Source organism: Rhinopithecus roxellana, chromosome 10, assembly GCF_007565055.1.
Source record: "Rhinopithecus roxellana isolate Shanxi Qingling chromosome 10, ASM756505v1, whole genome shotgun sequence".
Lineage (NCBI taxonomy): Eukaryota > Metazoa > Chordata > Mammalia > Primates > Cercopithecidae > Rhinopithecus > Rhinopithecus roxellana.
In genome coordinates, this window is record NC_044558.1 from 4,902,441 (window position 1) to 4,921,456 (window position 19,016).

At 39.4% G+C, this 19,016-nt stretch overlaps 1 protein-coding gene across 1 annotated transcript in view; it reads right to left on the reverse strand.

The window, feature by feature from the left end:
- Positions 1-8,882: 8,882 nt before the first annotated feature.
- Positions 8,883-19,016, reverse strand: part of TIGAR (TP53 induced glycolysis regulatory phosphatase) — a 28,474-nt gene continuing 18,340 nt past the window's right edge. Inside the window, exons 4-6 of the mRNA XM_010359146.2 lie at positions 12,516-12,593; positions 10,712-10,822; positions 8,883-9,830 (exon numbers count right to left, since the gene is read on the reverse strand). Of these exons, the coding sequence (XP_010357448.1) occupies positions 9,399-9,830; positions 10,712-10,822; positions 12,516-12,593 (621 nt within the window). The 3' untranslated portion in view covers positions 8,883-9,398. The remainder of the gene's footprint in view (positions 9,831-10,711; positions 10,823-12,515; positions 12,594-19,016) is intronic.

Sequence of the window (19,016 nt, forward strand, 5' to 3'; positions counted from 1 at the left end):
AAGATCATAAATCCCTACTCCTTGTGTGCACAGCGACTTCCTGACTTTCTTCCACAAGTACTGTATGGAAAGACAGAAAAAAAGAATAGCTTTACAAGGGAGAAACCTGACAAACACCACTTTAGCCAAGTGATCAAAGTCAACATCAACAATCAAATGAAACAAGTCATATTTATAGCATCTACCCTTGATATGATGTAATGAAAATGGAACTTTACAGGCCGGGCGCAGTGGCTCATGCCTGTAATCCCAGCACTTTGGGAGGCTGAGGCAGGTGGATCACCTGAGGTCGGGAGTTCAAGACTAGCCTCACCAACACGGAGAAACCCCATCTCTACTAAAAATACAAAATTAGCTGGGTGGTGGTGCATGCCTGTAATCCCAGCTACTTGGGAGGCTGAGAATCACTTGAACCCAAGAGGTAGAGGTTGCGGTGGTGAGCTGAGATAGTGCCACTGCACTCCAGCCTGGGCGACAAGGGCAAAACTAAAAGGGAAGAGAAAGGAGGGGAGGGGAAGGGAGGGGAGGGGAGGGGAGGAAAGGACTTTACTTTTCAATAACCCCAGTCTAATCATGAGAAAAATATCAGACAAATTCCAACAGAGTCATCCTACAAAACACCCGACTAGCACTTCTCAAACTCCCAGGGTCATTAAAAAAAACAAAGTCTGAGCAACTGTTAACAGCCAAGAGGAGTCTAAGCACAGAAAGACAAACACTGCATGATCTCGCTCATATGTGGGAGCGAACCAAGTTGGTCCAACAGAAGGAGAATAGTGGTTACCAGGGGCTGGAAAGGCGGGGAGAAGACGGATGGGAAGAGGCTGATCAATGGGTCCCAAATTATAGTGAGATAGAAGGAATAAGTTCTAGTGTTCTATCACACTGTGTGGTGACTATGGTTAGCAATACTTTATTGTATATTTTCAAATAGCTAGAAAAGAGGATTTTGAATGTTCCCAACACAAAGAAATGAGCAACGTTTGAGGTGATGGATATGCCAATTACCCTAATTTGATCATTTCATGTTGTATACAGTTATCAAAATATCACTCTATACCCCATAAATATGTACAATTATCTGTCAATTTTTTGAAAAAGCAAGGGTGGTTGCACAACGATGTGAATGTACCTAATGCCACAGAACTGTCTACTTAAAAAGTTGATTTGGTAAATTCTGTTATGTATATTTTCCACATTAAAAAATGCAGGGTAATGAAATGTGTATATATACACATACACACACACACACACGCACACACACACACACACACACACACACACACACACACACGAGGAACCTAAGAAGACATGAAAACTAAATGTAATGTGATATCCTGGATGGGATTCTGGAATAGAAACATGCCATTAGGTGAAAACTAAGGAAATCTGAATAAACTATGGACTTTGGTTAATAATGTGTCAATATCAATTCATTAATGTAAGATGTTAATTACAGAGGACACTGGATGCAGGTGTATGGTAATTCTGCATATTGTCTCAATTTTTCATAAACGTAAAAACTGCTCCAAAAGTCTATTTTTTAAAAATTTACGTGGAAATACAAAGGACCTGCAATGAGCCAAAACAACCCTGAAAAATAACAAGTACGTAGGTGACTTATACACTTGATTTCAAGACTTGCTATGAATGTAGAATAATCAGGACAATGTGATATTTGCATATGGATAGACAAAAAGGTAAATGGAATAAAATAAGGAGCCCAGCAATACATTAACACTTACACAATACGTTGAATTATGACAAAAGAACCAAATAAATTCAAGGGAAAAGTAAAGTCTTTTCAACAAATGCTGCTATAACAATTTGATATCCAGGTAAATAACCATAGGCCTCAACCTGCTACCTCACACCACACACAAAAATTCCAGATGGATCAAGACCTAAATATAAAACTTATAAATCACAAATCTTCTAGAAGAAAACAGAGTCTCCATGACCAGGGGATAGACAAAAATTTCTTAGACAAAGAAAGCAATGATCATAAAACAAACACAATGGTAAATCAGTCTTATGAAAATCAACAACTTAAAAAATTTGATAAATGGTAGAATTATATTTTATAATAAATATCTAGCCTGGAATGAAATTATATGTAATATATGCAGATACATGTGTATGCACACACACACACACACAAAGACAGCAAAGAACTTGTATACCCAAAACATATAAAGAACTCCTACAACTCAAAAATAAAAAGATGACACAATTTTTTTTAATGGATAAGATTTTAATACACATTTCACAAAGAAAGCTGTATGAATGATCAATAAGAACTGTACATTAAAAAGCATTCCATATCATCAGTTAAAATTGCAGTGATACACTACCATACAACAATCAGAATGGCTAAAATTTTAAAAACTGATAATAACAAATGTTGGCAAGGGTATGAAGCACCTAGAACTCATTGTTGATAAGCATTAAATGGTACAACCACCATGGAAAAAGATCTGGCAAGTTTCTTATAAATCTAAACATACACCAACATATAACCTATAACTCAGCAATTCCACTCCTAGATTATTTACCCAAGAGAAATGAAAACATACATCCACAAAAAGGCTTGTAAAAATATTTATAGCAGCTTTATTCATAATAGCTCCAAACTAGAAATGGTCCTTGTGTTCATCAATAGAAGAATAAACAAACTCTTGTATATTTATGCATTGGAATTCAATGCAGTAATTTTTTTGAAAGGCACAATTAGTAATGAGCACCCCAGCACCCAGATCTTGGTTTCTAAATACCATGTATACCAGGTGTCTTTCATTTCCAAAGAACCAGGGCTCTTTAGAGAAAAAGCTGATTCTGGGGCTGGGGTTTGGGAAGAATGAGTCTGGAGCATACCCTTAATACCAGAAAGAAAGTACTTAAAGAATGATGAGATTATGTCACCAGAACATGAGAGCCAGCCTGAAAGGGTTCCCACAGGACAAAGTTGGGACTGTGTAACCATAAAATAATAAGAGTACTGTATTATAAGCCCCTGAATAAGAACTTCTGAGTTCATACCGACATAAGTAAGTAAGCAAGAAGGGAGAGCTCTCTTAATACAGAATGCCAACTAATATAGAAGCAAAAGTAGAGTCATGGTGTGAGTTGGCTAAACGAAAAAAAAAAAAAAAAAAACACAGAGTCAGAAAATAAATTAATAAAGGCTAAAAGAACAGTTGCAAGTTTAATGAGGAACCAGACATATTGATATAACATTTTGTCCCTCCTGACATGACCAAGGACATATCCTTTCTGGGCTGCTTCTGACAAAAGTACACAATCCAAATCTAGTAATGAGGGTACGTCAGGAAAAAAAAACACAAGAACTAACCTATTTTTTAAAAAGTAACAAGGTCAAGAAAGATAGAGTTCATCTGGTTAGACAGATGATGGGAAAAAAAAGAAGGGCAAAGGAAGGCAAAGGAGTAGATGGAAGGACATGAAGAAACATGACAACTAAATGCAACACAACACAGTCCTGACTGATTGGATTGATTCAGAAAAAAAAAAAAAACCCCACAGGTACATCAACAAAATAATGGACAGAATTTAAATATGGTCTTTGGATTAGCTAATAGGCAATATCAATGTCAAATTTCCTGACTCTGCTATTTATTCTGGGTTATATATAAGAACATCCTTGATCTCAGGAAACACATAGTGAAATTTTGTAGGGGAAGTGCATGATGAGGACTCAAAGTTACTCTCCGATGTTTCAGGGGAAAAACAGAGGGAGAGAGAAAACAGCAAAGCAAGTGGGACAACATATAAGCAAGTGGTGAATAAGTGTGAAGAGTATACAGCCGTTCCTTCTACTGTTCTTGCAACTTTTCTGTAGGTTTGATAACTCCAAAATAAAAGATTACCAAAACACATGCACATACACGTTTCTGTCATTATTCTCCATGAGGATACAGTAGTTCAGTGCTGTTTTTTTTTTTTTTTTTTTTTTTTTTTTTGAGACGGAGTCTTACTCTGTCGCCCAGGCAGAAGTGCAGGGGCACGATCTTGGCTCACTGCAAGCTCCGCCTCCCGGGTTCACACCATTCTCCTGCCTCAGGCTCCTAAGTAGCTGGGACTACAGGCACCTGCCACCACGCCCAGCTAATTTTTTCTATTTTTTAGTAGAGACGGGGTTTCACTGTTAGCCAGGATGGTCTCGATCTCCTGACCTCATGATCTGCCCGCCTAGGCCTCCCAAAGTGCTGAGATTACGGGCGTGAGCCACCGCACCCGGCCAGCTCAGCGATTTAAAGACAGTTGCTTAGTCACAAAATGACTAAGAACCAGGCCTTGAACTTGAATCCAGGCCTTCTGACAATAGATCTTTCCAGTGTCCCGGCCCTGTCACTTATCAATGCACAAATCACCCCCTTAGGCCATATTGCTGAACAATGAACCAAGCGATTGAGAACTGTGGGGGGAAATCCTGAAGTTTTTAAAGCGCTGGTAGTTACCTGTCATGATGACCTACTTGGCCATCTTGTTTGAAGACAAAGGAACTGACATATACTTCAATCTGAAAGCTGTACTTCCAAACTGATGGGGCCCAAAGAAAGAGGGGTAAAAAGCAGCATTTACATAAAACAAGGATGTTTCCTAGGAGCCCCGTTCAGTTTCCAAACTGGTGAGTGCTCCGTCTGACAGCAGGCACTCAGCACGGCACCCCCTGCTCTACTGAACACTTCTTTCCTTTGCATCTCCTGTGTCTGTGCTTAACGGGGCTGATAATTGCGCCCGGTGGATTCACCTAGGATGATCTATTTCAATTAAGTTGTGACGGGCCTTAATATAGTGAAGACATATAGTAGAACCATTTAACTTACACGAATTCAACTAGTTGTAAATGTAATATGCATGCAACTATATATAATATAAGCATCTTTACTTAAGTGATATGGCCAAGTGATATTGCACTTCCTGCATAAGCCTAAGCCATGGAATGAGTATGAGATGCACTGTTCTCTCGGGGATATCTTAACTTTACGTGCTTCCCCTAATATGAGCATGTCTTTGCTGAGCATGACACATAGCATTTAAAGAAATTGGTCAGAATAAAGACGCTAGCTAAAACATGTTTTTAGTTAAAATGAAATAAAGGAGACTCCTCATCCAAAAATGGAGATGAACAGTAGGTGAGTGAGGAGTGGGAAGGACAGGAAAATTAAGAGGCAGGTGAATGGGAGCCACGGTTTCGACTCCAGGTGCAAGGGGGCCTAAGCAACAGGCTACGCTTGAAGCTGTGAGCCTGGGGTGAAGCCTGGAACTGGAAACTTCTGCCCATTCCCTCTGCTAGGCCTCGGACTAAACCTAACAGAAACAGGCAAGACAAGAGGGGAAAGATGAGCGGGTGGAATACAGAGGACTTTTAGAGCAGTGAAAATACTCTGCTTGATACTATGATGGCAGAATACATGTCTTCATACATTTGTCCAAACCCACACAGATTATGCCACGCCAAGAGTGAACCCTAATGTAAACTATGGATTTCAGGTGAGGTTGATGCGTCAGTGTGGGCTCACCAATGGTGACAGATGCACTAGTCTGGTGGGGGATGTTGACAGTGGGAGAAGTTATGCATGTGTGGGGGCAGGGGACAGATGGGAAATCTTTGTATCTTCCTCTCACTTTTGCTGGGAAACTTAAGTTTCTCTTAAAAAATTCGTTTGTTAAAAAACAAACAAAAACCAGGGAAAATATTACAAATAAAACTTCATTGGATAAAAGACTCAGGCAAAATGAGAGCTCTATGACATTCACAGATGGGAGGATGACAAATCCTAAGCTAACCTAGAAATTCCATGTGCAGGCTCCTTAGCCATTGGAGGCACTCTGGCCTGGTCCCTGCCAACACCCCCGGCCTTGCTTCTTCAAATGGCCCAACAGTCAGTGCTGCCATCTTACCCGCCTCCAGCCTTGTGCTCCTATGGCACCCCCTGCAGCCTGCTCTCCACATTGCAAGCAGGGTGGTCCTACTGAAACAAGTCTGATCACATCACTCTGCCCAAATTGGCCAATGGCATCTCATCTCACTTGAGTAAAAGCCCAAAGCCTCAGCACAGGCCACCAGGTCATGTGGCCTGTCCTCTTCTCCCATCACTCTCCCATTCCCCTTGCTCAAAGGAGTCAAGCCTGATCCTTCCTCATGGCCTCTGCACTCTACTCCTTCCATGCTGCTCCTCTCCCCAGAGCAGCAGATCTTACTTCCTTCAGTATGGACATCATCGAGTCCTCCCTGCCCATCCTGGATAAAGCAGCATTCCTCCCACCAGTCTCCATCCCCCTTACTCTGCCCTATTTTGCTCAACAGCACTGACCACAATGTGAGCCAATACACTGTCTTCTCTGACAGAACAAAAGTTCCACAAGGATAGAGACTTTGTGTTTTGGTTCACTGCTACATGTTCACAGCTTTATCACAGTTGTAATAGTTCTTAAAATAGCCTGGCATGTGTGTGCCATGCTCAAAAAATAAGTATTGAATAACTATATAAATGAAGAGATGCATGTGACTCCAATAAAATTTGTAACACAATTTTTCTGCAAATCAACCAATTAACTCCAAAATTTACATGGAATAAAAGTGCACAAATAGTTAAGACAACTTTAAAAATGAACAAGAGGAGGTATCCACCCTTCAAGATATTCAGCTGCAAAGCCACAGTCACTAAGTATGACACTAATAAGGGAATACACAGTCACTAAGTATGACACTAATAAGGGAATACACAGATAACTAAAATAGAACAGAGTCCACAGACTCTTAGCAAATGAGGGTGTGTGAGGAAACTGGGAAAGTACAGTCTTTATAATGGTGTTGGAATAACTGTTTCAATCACATGAAAAAAAATTAAATTCTTACATTATACTATAAAAAGCAAATTTGAAGTTCAAGATTTGACATTCAGAAGTTCTCAAAAACTACAAGGAGAGATTACTGTATGACCTTACATACAGTAATCTGTATGGCAGAGAAGTCTTTTTAAAGATACACACCAAAAAAAAACCCAAAAAGGATAAGGTATATTGGTTTGTCTTAAAAATTAAGAACACATATTAAAAAAAAATGCATCATAGGCCAGGCACAGTGGCTCATGCCTGCAATCCCAGCACTTTGGGAGGCCAAGGCAGGTGGATCATCTGAGGTGAGAAGTTTAAGAACAGCCTGGCCAACCTGGCGAAACCCCGTCTCTACTAAAAATCCAAAAAAAAAAAAAACGGGCCAGGCATGGTGGTGCGTGTCTGTAGTCCCAGCTAGGCAGGAGGCTGAGGCACAAGAATTGGTTGAATCCAAGAGGCGGAGGTTGCAGTGAGCCAAGATCACGCCACTGCACTCCAGCCTAAGCAACAGACAGAGACGCTGTCTCAAAAAGAGTATACCTAAATGCCTGCTAATAGAATAAACAAAAATGTACTATATTTAATAGAATACAGTGGTTATAATTAACTGATCTATATATATCAACACAGAGATGCCTCCAAGATATAAGTAAAAATAAAGAACACAGATGGCTTGATATTTATTTTTAAAGCACCAAAACGATCCCATCTCCTTCCAGACACTAGGTGAAAATGTAAGGAACAGATGAACATATACACAGACTCACTCACTGCAGTGGCTGCCTCTGGAGGGAACAGGACTGTGAGAACTGGTTAAAGAGAACTCTACTTTTATCTCTATGTTTTGTTTCTTTAAAAAAAAAAAAATGGAAAGATTACTTCAGTATGGTGGGAATGGAGATAATTATTATCTGTCCTTTTTGCTTATTTTTCAAATATTTATTTACAGTACACTTCCTCTGATGCTCAAATACGTGCCCTGTTTCAATACTAGTAGAAAACTGGTAGTGCTAGACACACTAAGAACAATGTAATACTGAATTTTACATATGATTTAAAATGATGTCAAAGTAAATTTTGACTATATGTGATTATAGCCTTACCTGACAACTTTAGTATTAATCCTCTTTAAAATTGAGACTCACAGCATTTAGCAACATGGTGACTTAAAAGCGAACTACATGTAAAACAGTTTCTTCATTTAGATTTCTGAAAGACCAATCTTGTGTATAAAATTAAGTGAATCAAAATCCCTTTTCTCCAGTGCCATCTGGTGGAAAGAAGAGGCAACCTCACCTATACCTTCCACAAAATAACCACAGCTGTGGTTACCAGAGCAACATTCTACCTCCCCTACCCACCTCCACTCCCCACCCCCACAGAACCCTCTGTCATCCCCTCTGTCACCCAGGCTGGAGTGCAGTGGTGCGATCTCGGCTCACTGCAACCTCCGCCACCCAGGTTCAAGCGATTCTCCAGCCTCAACCTCCCAAGTAGCTGGGATTATAGGCGCCTGCCATCATGCCTGGCTAATTTTTGTATTTTTAGTAGAGATAGGGTTTCACCATGTTGGCCAGGCTGGTCTTGAACTCCTGACCTTGTGATCCGCCCGCCTCAGCCTCCCAACGTGCTGGGATTACAGGTGTGAGTCACTGAGCCCGGCCTAGAGCTCCATTCTTTACAAAGAAGATCCCTTTTTTATTCTGAGATTACTGTGCGGTGTACTGTTAACTGTTCACTTTCTTTAGAGCCTTCCTCAAACTGGAAATTCTTCGGCCTATAGGTTAGATAAGAAGCAAGTGGATATTCTTCATTTTTTTTTTGGCTTTCCTGGTTTCCACTGACTTGACTTTTGCAAGATATTGTTTAGAAAACGCTGTTCTTTTATCTTCTGCTCCAAGATTCCTTCTTTACTGCATTTAAATCAAAAGTTTTAACTTCTTCCCCCAGACCATTCTGTAATCATAATCTGTATTCATCCACATTTCAAGCCCTCTAGAATAAAAAATTCCAACAGTTGATTTATATGTAAAACATGTTAGTGTCATTTTGCTTTACATAAACTTATAAGGATTTTTTATTTAAAGGATTTTAAAAATATAACACATAGTCAATATAAACATGTATTGGGAATTATAAACCATTCTTTCTTCCAAGCACTGGATGAGATACTTAAAAAAACCAGTATCTTACCAACACCCATTAAAATAGGCTAAAATGAAAAAGAAACCGTTGTTAACCAGGTTACTAATCCCCCAACTTTCAATACCGAGTTCCTTCATCATCCACGTGCAATCCAGAGATGACACATAGCAGGGTGGTAAAATTATTCTGGAAAATGACAACTGTACTTAGACAAAATAAGTTAATTCTATATAGTTGTCCGTTAAAAGTTTTATGTGGCTATGATTCCACTTGAGCTAAAAATTGGCTTTTAACTGTTTCCAAATCAGCACTAGCAGAGGAGAGAAGTAAATAAAGCCAATGGCACTCCCTTCAGAGGTTCAAAATGGTTAAATTTTGATGCAGATTTAACCTTAGCGAGTTTCAGTCAGTCCATTTAGATGATCCTGTAGGTTCATACAAATACACTGAACCGTTGGTTTAACTTCTCTTCCTTCCTCAAAGTTTATGATAAAGAGACTCATCCCTGTATTGGGAGTAACTGACATAACTTCGGATCTGCGCAGAGTGGCTGGTAAGGAACACTTAAGGTCAGTCAGAAAATAATCAAACAGACTTCTCATGTAAGCACCGTGACTCACAACTAAGACACTGGCTGCTAATCCTGGAACACCACTGTCTGAATTAACTTCAGAGCTGCGATTTTTTCCTAAAGGAAATATCTCTGCCAAAGAAGTTTCCAGACAGTTGCCTGGAGATCCTTGGGAAAACTGTTCTTTTTGATCTGCTTCTTTCAGGATTAGCTGACAAAGAAATTCAAAAAAGTCTATTCCACGCATTTTCACCTACAAGAAAAGAAATAAAAGTCAAAATAAAGTGCCATTAACGACTTCCTTAAAATGTTAACATAGAACATAACTGACTGGATTTTTTTCTAATATTGAATGCCAAGTACTACACAAGCAGAAGAACCTCAATCTACATTTCTATTCCTCCAATCAGTAGTTTCAGGGACATATATATGTATATAAGTACCCACCACATTTCTGGAGCTATGAAAGCACCATGCAGACCAAGATGAAGAAGATACAATTCCCAATTCCTGACTTCAAAGCACTCACGGTCTAGTTAGGGAAATCTACCAGCCAACAGAAACTCATACAACAGTGCTAACAGGGAGCTGTCTCTGGCACTTCAGTGCCACTGGAACAGCAGCAACAAATCCTTCCCTTACTAAAGTAAAATATTTTCAAGAAAATTAAGATAAAGATTAAGGAGGTGGTGGTGGGTTAGGGGGAATCACCAATAATGCAATTCAAAGCAGAACGCTGAAGAAACGCAAGCACAAGGATGCCATCGTGAACAGAGCCGAGGAGGCAGCAGAGGCTTGAAGCCTTCATGTTTTGAGTTATTTCACCTCGAGTGACTTGCCCATCACCCTCTTTGGACTCCACTCCCACCACTAAACCACTGCTTCATATTCAAAGGTCTTTTTTAGAAGTACCATCCAATAACACCTTTCCTTAAGTCCATTATCAGTAATGACAAAGGCAACTGAAGAATAAATAATATTTTAAATGGAAAAGAGTAATTTGCTAAGTAAATAGATAATTTAAAAAGGAAAAGAGAATGAACCAAGCAACTTTCAAACTGCTTAGCTAAAATTCCAAAACATCTAATTTATGAGTCTTAATTCAACCTTTCTGACAGCAGCAGTGCCACATACCTGGTCCAGCGTCTCTCCTCCGGGCGGTGTAAACACAGGGCACTCCTCCCTGGCTGCTTTGGCCATGGCCCTCATCTCACTTAGCGCTTTGCCTTCTACAACCCCGTATTTCTGAAATAGTCCAATAGATAACAGTTTCTCAAAGGAGACTGCAATATGACAATTAAGTTTATGTTTATGGCAAATTTAGAACATTCATCTCACAAATAAGCTAAACCTCCTCCACTTAATTTATTGTATCTCCTCTGAACTGATAATGAGAATGTACTCAGTAGAGGGCCATGAACCTTAGAAAATGTAATTGAAATATTGAGTTGTACACTATGTCCAAATGGGTTATTTTAAAATAACTTGCTAAGCAATCTTAAGTAGATGGTGGGTATTTATTGAACACATAAATACAGAGATTTGCACAGATTGTAGGACTAGAGACTAACATGCAAAAAGTACCAACTCAGCCACCTCCCATCCACACATACTATCCCATTTGATCCCAATGACAGCACTATGAAATAGCTAAATAAATATATCACCATAGTTATAAGGAAGTTGAGTTTTAAGACATTATTAACATGAGAGATCTATTTCTTTTTTTTTCCTTTTTCTTTTGAGACGGAGTCTCGCTCCGTCACCCAGGCTGGAGTGCTGTGGCACAATCTCAGCTCATTGCAACCTCCGCCTCCCGGGTTCAAACGATTCTCCTGCCTCAGCCTCCTGAGTAGCAGGGACTACAGTACAGGCACGTGCCACCACACCCAGCTAATTTTTTGTGTTTTTAGTAAAGACGGCATTTTACCATGTTAGCCAGGATGGTCTCAATCTTCTGAACTCAAGTGATCTGCCCACCTTAGCCTCCCAAAGTGCTGAGATTACAGGCCACCATGCCAGCCACATGGCACCATTCTTAAGCTATTAAATTGGGAAATCACAGAGTCTAATAATACCAATTGTTGGTGTAAAAAAACAAAACTTTCGGCCAGGCGCGGTGGCTCAAGCCTGTAATCCCAGCACTTTGGGAGGCCGAGATGGGCGGATCACGAGGTCAGGAGATCGAGACCATCCTGGCTAACACGGTGAAACCCCGTCTCTACTAAAACATACAAAAATCTAGCCGGGCGAGGTGGCGGGCGCCTGTAGTCCCAGCTACTCAGGAGGCTGAGAGAGGAGAATGGTGTAAACCCGGGAGGCGGAGCTTGCAGTGAGCTGAGATCCGGCCACTGCACTCCAGCCCGGGCAACAGAGCAAGACTCCATCTCAAAAAAAAAAAAAACAAAACACACAAAACTTTCTCCTACGTCATTCATGGGACTATAAATTGGGACAGGTTTTCTGGAAAGCAACTTGGCAATATGTATATAAAAGCCTTTAAAAAAGTACATACTCACTGATGTCCATTTCTAGAAATATATAGGTCCACAATGAATTAACTACAAAGATGCTTATTTTAACATTATTTACATCAGTGGGAATCTAGTGAAAACCTAGCTGTCCATCACCAGTAGCTAGGTTACATAAATTACGCAATATCCATATTTTTCACCTTTACTTTAAACTCTTCTATACTGTGTTCAGTTCTTATGAGTGTACCTTCTTTTATACCTTAAGATGCTTATCTTGTTTGATTTTAATAATAAGATGCCACATACGAGGGCAGGTAACAGTGAGTGTCACATGGTAGGTTCTGAAATATTTTCACTAATTCAAAATCCCTGGCAGAAATGCATTTAACTTTTAGCCAAGTGACAAACTGCGGTGGCTTACTGATAATTTATGGTGAAGAACAATACGTAAATACGTTACTTACCCTTTCCCGAAGTCTTGAATCATACTTTACCGTCATATCTTTGCAAACTTTGCTTTTCTCCAAAATTCCATGCATGGTCTGAAAATCAAGACGATTGTTCCTTTTTTTAATAAAAATAATCACCATTCTGGTGGAAACACTGAAAGAATCTATGTCATCTTAGTGAATAAAAAAGAACTAGAGCCAGGCACGATGGCTCACGCCTGTAATCCCAGCAGTTTTGGAGGTCAAGGTGGGTGGGTCATGAGGTCAGGAGATCGAGACCATCCTGGCCAACATGGTGAAACCCTATCTCTACTAAAAATACAAAAAATTAGCTGGATGTGGTGGCTCGCGCCTGTAGTCCCAACTACTCGGGAGGCTGAGGCGGGAGAATCGCTTGAACTCGGGAGGCTGAGGTTGCAGTGAGCCGAGATCATGCTACTGCACTCCAGCCTGGGCAACAGAACGAGAATCCATCTCAAAAAAAAAAAGAAATTAGAAATGAGTTTCCTTCGCAAAAGTTGCCTCTCTCTGTACTGTGCATCCGTGTCTCTTCATTCCTGATTTTGACATTCTCTTCGAACCTATCTTCTAGTTCAGAAGTTAGCACAATCCAGACCATCGTCTGCTTTTGCAAATCAAGTATTTTACTGGGACAAAGCCACAGCATTCATTTATGCATGGTCGATGGCTGCTTTCTTGCTATAACCGCAGACTTGAACAGGTGTAACAAGACTGTATAGACTATAAACCCTAAAAAAATTACTATCTGGCTCTTTGCAGACAACGTTTACTAATCCCTGTTCTAGCTCCTTAATTTGCCATTCAAATGTGTCTAAATTATTGCTAAACCCATCCATTGCGCCTTAATTCCAATTGTATTTTCAGTTCTAGAATTTGCATTTGGCTCTTTTTTACAGTTTATTTTTTATAGTTCTCTGCTGAAATTCTACATCTTGCACCTATACAAAAATATAGTTATTTTAAAGCTCGTGTCTGATAACTCCATCAGGTAAGTCATGTGGCTGTTTCTGTTGTCTTTAGCTCATTTTTATTCGCATTTCCTTCTCTCATTGTACGTCTAGCGATTTTTGATTGAAAAGTGACCCTGTATTTGCAAAACTGTAGAAATAATTTAGGTCCATGATCTGCCTTTTTTAAAAACACATTTCCCGACTAATTAGACATCATCAGCATACTGTTTTACATGTATTGTCAATATTTCCTTGCATTTTCCTATACCTTTACCAATTTCTTTGTTCATTATTGTTTTCTGAAACTCAGATCTCCCTTCTAGAATTATTTTCCTTCTTTTTCATTTTTCCTTTCAAAGTTACTTCAGGATCTCTTTGTCTGAAATGTCGTTTCACCTACACAGCAGAAAAAAATCTTGCTGGGTATAAAACTCTAGGTTAATCCTTATTATTTCTCAGCACAATAAAGAAATCATCAATACGAACAAATTTGCTGAAAGCCTAACTAATGGTCTTTAATGGATGATTTTTTCCTCCTTATTCTTTGGAGTCTTGCAATTTTGCTATAATTAATGTAGATATGGGTTTCTTTTTTATTTATCCTGGTTGGGATTTGGTGCACTTCTTGGATCTGTCTTTCAACAATTCTGTAAAACTGTCAATATTCTATAACCTCTGAATATCGCCTCTTCCTCCCCATTCCCCATTCTCTCTGCTATCTCCTTCTGAACGACATCAGAACTTCTCATTATGCTCTTCATGTCTTCTAAACTCTCATATTTCATTTATTTTTTAAAGGGACTGTTTTTTTCAGACAGGGTCTCACTCTGTCACCCAGACTGGAGTGAAGTGACACAGTCACGATTCACTACAGCCTCAACTCCCTGGGCTCAAGTGATCCTCCCACCCCAGCCTCCCAAGCAGCTGGGACTACAGGCAAGTGCCACCACACGCAGCTAACTTTTTTAGTTTTTGTAGAGACGAGGTCTCTATGTTGCCCAGGCTGGTCTCAAACTCCTGAGCTAAAGTGATCTTCCCGCTTTGGCCTCCCAAAGTGCTGAGATTTCAGGTGCCAGCCGCTGTGCCCAGCTAAACTCTCACATTTTACATCTATCACGTCGTGCTACATTTAGGTTATCACATATTTATCTATAAGTTAATGATCACTTTAGCTGTGTATGATCTATAATTTAGTACTTCCACTGAGGTTTCCATTTTTTGGCTTTTTTCTGTTTTTAATCTTTAATTTTTGTGGGTATACAGTAAATCTATGTATTTATGGGGCATATGAGACTTGGATACAGGCATGCAATGCATGATAATCACATCCCGGTCACCAGGGTGTACATCCCCATAAGCATTTATCCTTTCTGTTACAAACAATCCGGTTATATCCTTTTAGTTATTTTCAAATGTGCAATTAAATTATTACTGACTATAGCCGCCCTGTTATCAAATACTAGGTATTATTCATTCTTTCTTTTTGTACCCATTAACCACCCCCACTTCCCCAACACCTCACCCTACTACCTTTCCCAAACTCTGGTCACCATCCTTCTACTCCCGATCTCCATGAGTTCAACTGTTTTAATTTTTTGCTCCAACAAATAAGTGAGAAATGGCAACTTTGTCTGTGCCTGGCTTACTTCACTTAATATAATGACCTCCAATTCCACCCACGTTGTTGCAAATGACAGGATCTCACTCTTTTGGGGCTGAAAAGTACTTTATTGCGTGTGTGTGTACGTTTCCTTTTTTCATTCATCTGCTGATGGACATTTGGGTTATTTCCAAATCTTGGCTACTGTAAAAAGTGCTGCAATAAACATGGGAGTGCAGGTATCTCTTCAATATCCTGATTTCCTTTCTTTGGGAACATACCTAGCAGTGGGACTTCTGGATCACATGGTAACTCTGTTTGTAGTTTTTTGAGGAACCTCCTTCCAAACAGTTCTTCACAGTGGTTGTACTAATTCCCATTCCCACCAACGGTGTACAAGGGTTCCCTTTTCTCCACAACCTTGCCTGCATGTGTTATTGCCTGTCTTTTTGATAAAAGTCATTTTAACTGGGGTAAAATGATATCTCATCGTAGTTTGGATTGCATTTCTCTGATTACCAATGATGTTGAGCACCTTTTCATATGTCTCTTTGTCATTTGTATGTCTTCTTTTGAGAAACATCTATTCAGACATTTTGCCCATTTTTAATTGGATTATTACATTTTTTCCTATAAAGTTGTTTGAGCTCCATATATACTCTAGCTAATAATCCCTTGTGAGATGGGTAGTTTACAAATATTTTCTCCCATTCTGTGGGTTGTCTCTTCACTTTGTTGATTCCTTTGCTGCACCAAAGCTTTTAAACTTGATGTGATCCCATTTGTCCATTTTTGCTTTGGTTGCCTGTGCTTGCAGGGTATTGCTCAAGAAATCTCTGGCCAGAACAATGTTCTTGAGAGTTTCCCCAATGTTTTCTTGTAGTAGTTTCATAGTTTAAGGTCTTAGTTAAGTCTTCAATCCATTTTTATTTGATATTTATATATGGAGAAAGACAGGGGTCTAGTTTCATTCTTCTGTGTATGGATATCCAGTTTTCCAAGCACTATTTATTGAAGAGACTCTCCTAATGTCTCTTCTTGGCATCTTGGTCAAAAATGAATTTGCTGCAGATGTATGGATTTGTTTCTGGGTTCTCTATTCTGGTCCACTGGCTATGTGTCTGTTTTTATGTAAGTACCATGCTATTCTGGTTTCTATAGCTCTTCGTATACTTTGTAGTTTGGTAATGTGATTCTTCCAGTTTTGTTGTTTTTGCTAAGGATGGCTTTGCCTATTCTGGGTCTTTTGTAGTTCCACATAAATTTGAGGATGCTGTTGTCTACTTCTGTGAAGAATGTCATTGGTATTTTGATGGAAATTGCATTGAATCTGTGGATTGCTTTGGGTAGTATGAACACTTTAACAATATTGACTCTTCTAATCCATGAACATATAATATCTTTCCATTTTTTTGTTGTCCTCTTCAACTTCTTTCATCAGTGTCTTACAGTTTTCCTTGTGGAGCTCTTTCATTTCTTTGGTTAATTCCTGAGTATTTAATTTTATTTGTGGCTACTGTAAATGAGATTACTTCTTAATTTCTTTTTCAGATTATTCATTGTTGGCATATTCAAATGCTACTGATTTTTGCACATTGTTTTGTATCCTGCAACTTTGCCAAACGTTATCAGTTCTAATTGTTTTTCGGTGGAGTTTTCAGGTTTTTCCAAATATAAGACCATGTCATCTGCAAACAAGGATAATTTGATTTCTTCCTTTCCAATTTAAATGTTCATTATTTCTTTCTCTTGTCTGATTGCTCTAGCTAATACTTCCAGTACTATGTTGAATAACAGTGGTGAAAATGGGCCTCCTTGTCTTGTTCTAGATCTTAGAGGAAAGGCTTTCAGTTTCTCCTCACTCACTCACTATGATACAAGCTGTGGGTCTACTGCATATGGCTTTTATTGTGTTGAGGCTTTTATTGTATTGTTTTATATTGTTACTTCTATACCTAGGTTGTTTTTAGGTCTTCATCATGAAGGGATGTTAAATTTCATCAAATGCTTTTTCAGCCTCAATTGAAATGATCATATGGTTTCTGTCCTTTATTCTGCTGATATAATGTATCACATTGATTCATTTGTTTATGTTGAACCATCCTTGCATCCCTGAGAGTAATCCCACTTGGTCAGGAAGAATGATCTTTCTAACGGTATTGTTGAATTTGGTTTGCTAGTATTTTGTTAAGGATTTTTGCATCAATCTTCATCAGGAATAGTGACCTGTAGTTTTCTTCTTTTAATGTGTCTTTGTCTGGTTTTGGTATCAGGATACTACTGGCCTCATAGAATAAGTTTGGAAGTATTCCCTCCTCCTTTATTTTATGGAATAGTTTGAGTAGGATTGGTATTAGTACTTTAGACGTTTGGTAGAATTCAGCAGTGAAGCCATCAGGTCCCAGACTCTTCTTTACCGGGAGACTTTTATAATGGCTTCAATCTTGTTACTTGTTATTATCCTGTTTAGGCTTTGGATTTCTTCCTGGTTTAATACTGGTAGGATGCATGTGTCCAGGAATGTGTGCATTTCCTCTAGACTTTCCAATGTTTTGGCATATAGTTGCTGATAGTAGCCCTTAATGCTCCTTTGAATTTCTGAGATACTGGTTGTAATATCTCCTTTTACATCTGATATTATCTATTTGGATCTTTGTTTTTTAGTTAAGTCTACCTAAAGGTCTGTCAATTTTATCTTCAAAATACCAATTTATCATTTCACTGATCTTTTGGAGTTTTCATTTCAATTTCAATTATTTGTACTCTGATCATTATTATTTTTCTTCTAACAATTGTGGGTTTGGTTTACTCTTGCTTTTCCAGTTCTCTCTCTCTCTTTTTTTTTTCTTTTTTTTTTTTTTTTAAGACAAGGTTTTGCTTTGTTGCCCAGGCTGGAGTACAGTGGCACAGTCTCAGCTCACTGCAACCTCTGCCTCCCAGGTTCAAGCAACTCTCATGCCTCAGCCTCCTGAATAGCTGGGATTACAGGCGCCCGCCACCACGCTGGGCTGATTTGTTATTTCAGTGGAGACAGAGTTTCGCCATGTTGCCCAGGCTGGTCTTAAACTCCTGAGCTCAGGCAATCCTCCCATCCCGGCCTCCCAAAGTGGCTTTTCCAGTTCTTTAAGATGCATTGTTAGATGTTTATTTGGAGTTTTTCTTCTTTTGATGTAGGCACTTATAGCTATAAACTTCCCTAATGTCTTTGCTGTATCCCACGGGTTTTGGTGTGTTGTGTTTCAATGATCATTTGTTTCAAGAAATGTTTCAATTTAAGGAGATTCGTGTACATATTTCTAGAGTTATTTCTCTATCCACCTCTTTCTTCCAGTACTCTGTCCCACAAATTTTAGTTATGCAAAAATTAACCTCCCCAAATTCCAAGTTTTGTCTCCTTAACACACTGAGACCTCTAAGCTCTACTTGGCTTCGCCTACCAGAGTCTGGAAATTGCTTCAGCCAGAAAACCAGGACACTCCTAGGGCTCACCTTCTTTGTTCCACTTCATTCAGGCATCATAGGCCCACAGTGCCCAAAGTCTAATGTCTGAAAACAGTGGTTTCACATATTTTGTCACATTTTCTAATTATTTATGGGGGAGATGAAATTCCAACAACAGTTCACTCACAGTTGGCCACAAAACTCTCCTTCCATTGAGGTTTTAGAAGTAGACTGCATTCACTTTGATTTTACTTTTTTTTTTTTATTTTCAAGACAGAGTCTTGCTCTGTAGCCCAAGCCGGAGTGCAATGGCACAATCTTGGCTCACTGCAACCTCTGCCTCCTGGGTTCAAGCGATTCTCCTGCCTCAGTCTCCCGAGGAGCTGGGATTAAGGTGCACGCCACCACATCCGGTTAATTTTTGTATTTGTAGTAGAGACAGGGTTTCACCATGTTGGCCAGGCTGGTCTTGAACTCCTGACCTCAAGTGATCCACCCGCCTCA